The 7,755-nt window shown below is 74.4% G+C and overlaps 3 protein-coding genes across 3 annotated transcripts in view; 2 read left to right on the forward strand and 1 right to left on the reverse strand.

Moving 5' to 3' along the window:
• Nucleotides 1-409: 409 nt before the first annotated feature.
• On the forward strand, nt 410-3,245 carry AURANDRAFT_10212 (hypothetical protein; the record flags this gene model as incomplete). Its single annotated transcript, XM_009041165.1, has 4 exons — nt 410-1,204; nt 1,449-2,332; nt 2,527-2,712; nt 2,942-3,245. Coding segments are annotated over 4 exons (2,169 nt in total), but the record flags the coding sequence as incomplete, so codon positions are not given.
• Nucleotides 3,246-4,640: 1,395 nt separating this feature from the next.
• Nucleotides 4,641-5,042, forward strand: AURANDRAFT_30270 (hypothetical protein; the record flags this gene model as incomplete). Its single annotated transcript, XM_009041166.1, has 1 exon — nt 4,641-5,042. A coding segment is annotated over one exon (402 nt), but the record flags the coding sequence as incomplete, so codon positions are not given.
• A 1,382-nt stretch (nt 5,043-6,424) lies between these two features.
• The window catches only part of AURANDRAFT_66104 (hypothetical protein), a gene marked incomplete at both ends in the record, with an annotated part of 2,189 nt that continues 858 nt past the window's right edge, over nt 6,425-7,755 (reverse strand). The window contains one exon of the mRNA XM_009041200.1: nt 6,425-7,636. Coding sequence (XP_009039448.1) covers nt 6,425-7,636 — 1,212 coding nt within the window. The remainder of the gene's footprint in view (nt 7,637-7,755) is intronic.

The following is a 7,755-nucleotide window of genomic DNA, read 5'->3' on the forward strand; positions in this document are numbered from 1 at the left end:
CGGGCTCGAGGCGCGGCTCCGCGCCGCGCTGCCGCGGCTCGCGGCGTGCTGCCCCGGCGCCGTGGACGTCGTCGACGACGACGGCGGCGGGGGCGGCGTCGTCGTCTTCCCGAAGCTCGCGCCGCCGCCGCCGCGCGGCACGTCGCACGAGGCCGAGCGGCGGCGCCGCGTCGAACACGCGCTCGCCGCCGAGGTCGAGCGGCAGCGGCAGGCGGCCGGCGGCGCCTGGGACCCCGAGCGCGCCGCGCCGTCGGCCCGGGCCTTCGAGGACCGCGCCGCGGCGGCGCGCGCCGCGGCGGCGTCGCGGAAGCGCGCCGAGGCCGCCGCCCGGGACCCCACCGCGTTCCTCGACGCGATCGCGGAGGACGAGCGGTCGCCGCTCGTGCGCGCGCTCGTGGGCCAGGACTGGTACGAGGGCCAGATCGCCCACGTCGAGACCGTGCCCGCGCGGGCCGCGACCTTTGGGGCGCTGCAGTCCAAGCTGCCCGCGGCGCTCGCGGCCGCGACGGCGGGCCGCCGGCTCTGGTCGCACCAGGCCCTCGCCGTCGACGCGGCCCTCGGCGGCCACCACGTCATGCTCGCGACGGGCACGGCGTCGGGCAAGAGCCTCGCCTTCACGCTGCCCGCCGTCGCGGCGGCGCTCGAGCGGCGGGAGCGGTCGCTTTTTCTGTTCCCGACCAAGGCGCTCGCGCAGGACCAGGTGGCGTCGCTCCGGGAATTGCTGGAGCCCCTGGGCCTGGCCTGCGCGACGCTCGACGGCGACACGCCCCGCGACGACCGCGCGACCATCGCGGCGGCGCCGCCGGCCGTCGTCGTCACGAACCCGGACATGATCCACGCGACGCTGCTCCCGGGCGCCGGCGGCGAGTGGCGCAGACTCCTCGAGGACGTGACGTCCGTCGTCGTCGACGAGGCCCACGTCTACGTCGGCGCCTTCGGCACGCACGTCGCCGCCGTGCTCCGGCGCCTGAGCCGCGCACTCGGCGGCGCCGCGCGCTTCTTCTGCTGCTCGGCGACGATCGCGAACCCGCGCGAGCACGCCGCGCGGCTGCTGCCGCCCGGCGGCGGCCGCGACATCGTCGTCGTCGACGGCGACGGGTCGCCGCGCGGCGCGAAGCAGGTCATCGTCTGGAACCCGCCCCACAAGCCCCGCGCGGACGCGGCGGCGGCGAAGCGGCCGCGGACGTCGCGGGACGCGTGGCGCGTGCGCCGCGGCGGCCGCGGACGGCGGCGCCGCGGCCGCGGACGACGAGACCGCGGCCTACGACTCCGGCGGCGACGAGACGGAGGCCTACGACAGCGACGGCGCCAAGGCGCTGACGGGCGAGGAGAAGCTGCGGCGGCGCGCGGCGGGCGCGGAGCGGCGCGCGCTCGCCGCCGCGCTCGGCGGCGCGGGCGCCAGCGCCGCGTTCCCGAAGCGGCGGTCGTCCATCGTCGAGTGCGCCAAGCTCTTCGCCGCCCTCGTCGAAGGCGGGACGCGGACGCTCGCCTTCGGGCGCACGCGGAAGCTCGTCGAGCTCGTGCTCGGCTACGCGAAGGAGCGGCTCGAGGCGGGCCGCGCGCCGGAGCTCGCGGCCCGCGTCGCGGCGTACCGCGGCGGCTACCGCAAGGAGGACCGGCGCCGCATTGAGCGGGGCCTCTTCGGCGGGGGGTTGGCGGGCGTCGTCGCGACGAACGCGCTGGAGCTCGGCGTCGACGTCGGCGACCTGGACGCGACGGTGCACCTGGGCCACCCGGGGTCCATCGCGTCGCTGTGGCAGCAGGCGGGCCGCGCGGGGCGCGACGCAAATTCGACGAGCGCGGCCATCGTCGTCTGCTGGGACAGCCCCATCGACCAGCACTTTGCGCGGTGCGGCGGCGACCTGCTCAAGCGGCCAATGGAGCCCGCGGCGCTCCAGGTCGCCAACGAGAGCGTGCTCGCGGATCAGCTTGTCTGCGCCGCCGCCGAGGCGCCCCTCGAGGCGCGCGACCGGCCCTTCTTCGCCCTGGCCTGCGGCTGCGGCGGCGGCGACTGCGGCGCGTACGACCGCGCGCTGACGATGCGCAAGGCCGACCGCTCGCTGCGCGAGGCCCCCGGCGGCGGCTGGGCGGCGGCGCCCCACGCGGCGGACCACGCGCGGGCCGTGTCGCTGCGCGTCGTCGACCCCGTGACCTTTTCCGTAAAGTGCGGCGGCGCCGTCGTCGACGAGGTGCCCTACTCGCGCGCGTTCTACGAGCTCTACGAGGGCGCCGTCTACCTGATCCAGGCCGCGCCCTACCTCGTCACGCGCCTCGACGTCATGACCCACGAGGCGACGGTGAAGCGTTTAGGCGCCTGCGACTACATCACGTCGTCGCCGGGGCAGGAAAAGGGCGCGAATTTCCCACCGTCAAAGGCTCCCGCTCCCGGCGGTTTCCCGCTCGTTTCGGCCGATGCTTGGACGAGCGATCGTCCCTCGGAACGGTGTCGACGCGTGGATGGCTTTTTCCGGACCGCGCGCGCGCGGCACACTGACGTTGAAGCAACATCGCGCGTCGCCCGCGCAGGTCGTCGCGGAACCACACGGACGTCGACCCGGAGAAGGTGCTGCGATCGAACCGCGAGGTCCGCACGGGCGTCGTCCACGTGAGCTCCAAGGTCTGGGGCTACCGCAAGGTCTGCAAGAAGACGCTCCGGATCCTGAGCATGCACGAGTTCTCGCTGCCGAATCTCGAGTTCACGACGCGCGCGACGTGGATCGACGTGCCGAAGCGCGCGCCCGCGCGCGACTCGCATCTTCAACCCGACTTCAATGCGAGCGTCGTCGAACGATGTGGCACACGCACTTCCGCCGTGCTTCGAGAAGTCGATGCGCGCCATCGATCCGTCCAGGAATCAGCCGAATCGACGTCGATGTGACCGAGCGAGAGCATTTCAAAGTCTGGTCGGGACGTTCCGGCTCACCGGTTGACGTCCGCGCAGGCGCGCGCTCGACGCGATCGCCGCGCGGCGCCTCGACGCGCGCGCGGGGCTCCACGCGCTCAACCACGCGCTCCTCGCGCTCGCGCCCCTCTTCGTGCTCTGCGACCCCGGCGACGTCGCCACGGAGCACGTCTACCCGTTCCAGACGCGGCCGCGGCCGTTCCGCGCGATCGTCTACGACGCGCGGCCGGGCGGCCTCGGCGTCGCGGAGGAGCTCTACCACCGCATGGGCGCGCTCCTGCGCGAGGCGCGGACCCTGCTCGCGTGCCCCTGCGGCCTCGCGACGGGCTGCCCCGCGTGCCTCCACGACGGCCGCCGCGCGGGGCAGCAAAAGAGAGCGAAATTCCCAACTTCAAAGGCTCCGATCTCGGCCGTTTTCCACTCGTTTCGGCTCATGCTTGGACGAGCGATGATCTCTCGGAGCGCTCTCGAAGCGTGGATGTTTTTTTCCTGGAACGCGCGCGAGCGGAACGCTCACGTTGAAGCGGCGTCGAATCACCCTTTTGCTTCCCAGGCCGCTGCACGGGGCACAACGTCGCGCTCGACCGCGACGCCGCGCGCCTCATCGTCGACGCGCTCCTCGACCGCGGCGACCTCGACGAGGGCGCGCCGGCCGCCGGCGCCGGCGACGCCGCGCCGGCGCGCGACGCGACGCCGCGCAAGGCCGCGGCGACGCGGGCCGCGCGGCTCGACCGCGCGGGCGTGCTCCCGGGCGCGCGCGCGCTCGGCGTCCGGCCCGAGTGGGCGCCCTGCCTGCCCGACTTCCGGCCGGGGGGCGAGTCGTAAGGGGGGCGCCCCGCGTCGCCGCGTTTCGACCGGTGCGTGGTCGAGCGGGCCTGTCCCCTCTCCCCGACCCGTGTCGTGACGAAGGTCTTTTACTGCGTTGCAGCGGCGGCAGGCTCCGGGGGGAGGAGCGGCGGCGGCTGGGGCACCGGGTGGCGGACGTCGGGGTCGTTCGCGTGGTGATGACGAGCGTGTTTCTTGGGGGGCTCCGGACAGCGCGGCGGCGGCGGCGCGTGGCTTTCGCGCCGCGGCGGGCCGCGGGGAAAAGCGCGTCTTGTCGGCGCTTCTCTTTTTGGCGAGGTACGAGGGGCGCGCCGCCTAGTTCGCCTTCTCGCGGTGCTCGCAGAGCCACATCTTCTGGCCGTGCGCGTCGAACTTCTCGGCGCCCGCGAATTTCTTCACGCGGCACTTCGAGGCCTTCTCGCACTTGCCGTGCGAGATCTTGTAGGCGCAGGCGTGCTTGAACCGGCACGCGCCGCTCTTGTAGACGCAATTCCGCTTCTTGCGGCACCGCGATTCCTTGGTGAGGACCTCGCAGTCCGCGAGGCACTTGTGCGAGCCGCCGACCCACGCGCACTTGGCCCTGCGGTTGCACTTGCGCTTCTTCGTGACCGCGAGGCAGCCGCAGGTCACCCTGTCCTCGCGGTGGGGGTCGCACTCATCCTCCGTGAAGGAACCGTCGCCTTCTCCGAATTCGCCCGCGTCCAGCGAGAGATTCGTCGGGGCGGTAGTGGGACTCGCGGAGGGCTTGGCGGTGGGCGCGTCGGAGGGCTTGGCCGTGGGCGCGTCGGAGGGCTTGGAGGTCGGCGCGTCGGACGGCTTGGCCGACGGCGCGTCGGACGGCTTGGCCGTGGGCGCGTCGGACGGCTTGGCCGACGGCGCGTCGGACGGCTTGGCCGACGGCGCGTCGGAGGGCGTGCCCGTCGGCGCGTCGGAGGGCGTGCCCGTCGGCGCGTCGGAGGGCGTGGCCGACGGCGCGTCGGAGGGCGTGCCCGTCGGCGCGTCGGAGGGCGTGGCCGACGGAGCGTCGGAGGGCGTGGCCGACGGCGCGTCGGAGGGCGTGGCCGACGGAGCGTCGGAGGGCGTGGCCGACGGGGCGTCGGAGGGCGTGGCCGACGGAGCGTCGGAGGGCGTGGCCGACGGAGCGTCGGAGGGCGTGCCCGTCGGAGCGTCGGAGGGCGTGGCCGACGGCGCGTCGGAGGGCGTTGCCGACGGCGCGTCGGAGGGCGTGGCCGACGGGGCGTCGGAGGGCGTGGCCGACGGAGCGTCGGAGGGAATGACGAGCGAGGTCGAGCTGGCGGTGAGCTCGAAGGTGTAGTAGCACGTCGTCGGCTCGTCGGAGACGAGGGTCTGCTCCGTCGCAGAGTCGTCGACCACGAGCGAGAGGAGCGCGGTGCGAGAGCCCGAGATCGGAGGGCAGTAGTCGCCGTCGTCGTAGTTCTGGTCGTCCCCGGACGTCGACGCGTAGTAGCCGATGGCGTACACGTCCGTGCCGCCCACCGTGTAGTCGAGGGACTCGCAGCCGCTGCTGGCGCCCGTGTTCTGGATGATCTCGCCCCCGCCGTACGCCACGCCGTCGCCGATGGTGACCTTGTAGCAGTAGGTGCCGTCCGACGCGTAGACCACGGCACCACCGTAGCTGTCGATCGTCGACCCCGAAGCCACCGGCGCGAACGCGGCACAGCCCACGAGAAAGGCGTACCCGAAGGCCTTGCGCGAGTCCTTGCGCCAGTTCATGGTTCACTTTGCCTGCGGCGGCGCGATGTCGGCGAAGCGCTCGAGACAGTCGACGTCGTCGCCGATATCGCGAGCGCGCGCGCGCATCTCTTTCGGGGGGGGGTCCGAGGCGCGCGCGCGCCGCTCCAGGTATGTAAGCCGCGTTCTGGCGGGTACGCGTGGGCGCGCGCGCGTCAGGGGGCTTTTGCGCACACGACCTCAACGGCGTCTTCGAGCGCCTTCGATGCGCTCAACACCTTCGGCGCCATCCCCCGAGGTGCGCGTCGGGCGATGGACTCCGAGGTGGGCGGGCAACGCGATCCAACCCCTAAAACGGCGCGCGAGCGCGCGCAAAGCCCGCGCCGCGGCGCGCGAGTGAAGTCGACTGCTTATATATCGCCAGAGCCTACTATCGCCCGAGCCTACTAGTAACTGAATAAATTGCAACAGTAATTGCAGTTCCGGCCGAAGGTCCGTCTTTCGGTGTGGCTCCTTCTGGAACGTGAATATGTAGATCCGTATTTTTCATCTTTTGTGAGATCTTAGTTTGATTTCTAGGGTCAATCAAGCTCCATGCAACACTTTTGGCGACGGCCATCGATTCTTTCATAACATCTCCTTGCATTCCCGTCAGTCTCAGGCCCAGAGTCGTATTCGAAGGGATGTATTTTGTTTCAATGACCGTGAGACCACCAGTTCCATTAGAGCATGCGTAGGGTAAAATGGATGTTGTGGTATTTGGCCGGGGGTCGGCGAACTCTCGCCCGACATGCGACTCGCGAACCTCGACACCTCCCACGACCCCTCTGTTCACACATAGTTCCTCCGAAATCCCGCCCGTGGTTGCGCGTCACGACGGTCGGGCGATGCACTCTGCTCAAGGGGGGCGGGCAACGCTCGCGACAAGCGGGCTCGGAGCTCGGGCCCCCCGGCTCGCGCGGCGGCGGCGGCGGACGGGCGGAGGTGCCCCCCCCCGGCGGGGCCTTAGGAGAGGGGCGGTATCCTCGGGGCCCGGCGGGCCGAGCTCGCGCGGGACGAGGCCGCGCGCGGCGGCGGCGAGTCCGGCGCGGACTCGCCGGAGAGCGACGAGCCGTCGCTGAGGTCCGACGCGCCGCCGTCGTCGTCGCTGAGGAGGCCGAGGGCGAGGTGCTGGAGGTCGAGGAGCCGCGCGCGGCGCGCGGGCGCGTCGGAGCCGTCGTCGCCGCGGCGCGCCGCGGACCGGAGCTTCGTCCGCTCGTGCTCGCGGAGGAGCGCGAGGAGCGCGCCGCGCTCGCGCCGCAGGCGCCGGAGCTCGCCGTCGCGGGCCCGGCCGTCGCGCGCGGCCTCGCGGCGGCCGCGCGCCTCGGCCGCGGCGAGCCGGTCCTCCGCGCGGCCCGCGTCGCGCTCGAGCGCGCGCGCGGCCTCGACCGCGGCGTCGCGCTCGGCCGCGAGGCGCGCGGCGTCGGCCGCGGCGGCGCGGCCCGCCGCGCGGGCCTCGTCGAGCTCGCGGCCGCGGGCCGCGCGCGCGTCGTCGAGCGCCGCGGCGCCGCGGCGCCGGTCGGCGTCCGCGCGCGCCGCGTCCGCCGCGGCCGCGGCCGCGGTGTCCGCGGCCGCCGCGGCGCGCGCCGCGTCGGCCGCGGCGAGCCGCGCCTCGGCGTCGCCCCGGGCCGCCTCGGCCGCGCGCGCGTCGCGGACCGCGCGGTCGCGGTCCAAAGTCGCGAGCCTCAGCTCGTGGCGCCAGAGGAGCGCGGCGTCGTCGCGACTCCGCGCGGCCGCGCGCGCGGACGCGGCGCAGGCCCGAAGCAGCGCCGCGCGGTCCCGGACGAGGCGCAGGCACTCGGCCCGGAGCCGCGGCGCGCCGAGCGCGCCGAGGCGCGGCGCGGCCTCGCCGCCCGGCGCCGGCGCCGACAGGACGAGCGCGAGCTCGAGCTCCGGCGGCGGCGCCGCGGCCGTCGCGGCGACGGGCGGCGCGCCGGCGTCGGCGGCGTCGGGCACGAAGAGCAGGAGCACCTCGCCCCAGGTCACGTCGCCGCCGCCGCCGAGCCGCGCGTCGAGCGCGTCCAGCACGTCGCCCCAGCCCTCGGCGCCGACCCAGTGGCGCATGAGGTCGCCTAACCGCTCGTCGCCGCGCAGGGCGGCCCGCAGGGCCGCCCGCGGCACGGCGCCGGCGTCGCCGCCGTCGAGCGCGCAGAAGACGCCGCGCATGAGCGCCTCGGCCTCGGGACGCAAACCCGCGGCGAGCGGGTCCCGCGGCGGCGCCGGCGCCGCCGCGAGGTCCGCGCCGCCGGCCCGGAGCGCGCCGAGCTCCGCGTCCCGGCGCTCCCGCCGCCAGAGCC

The sequence above is a fragment of the Aureococcus anophagefferens genome, assembly GCF_000186865.1.
Source record: "Aureococcus anophagefferens unplaced genomic scaffold AURANscaffold_19, whole genome shotgun sequence".
NCBI classification, from domain to species: Eukaryota; class Pelagophyceae; order Pelagomonadales; family Pelagomonadaceae; genus Aureococcus; species Aureococcus anophagefferens.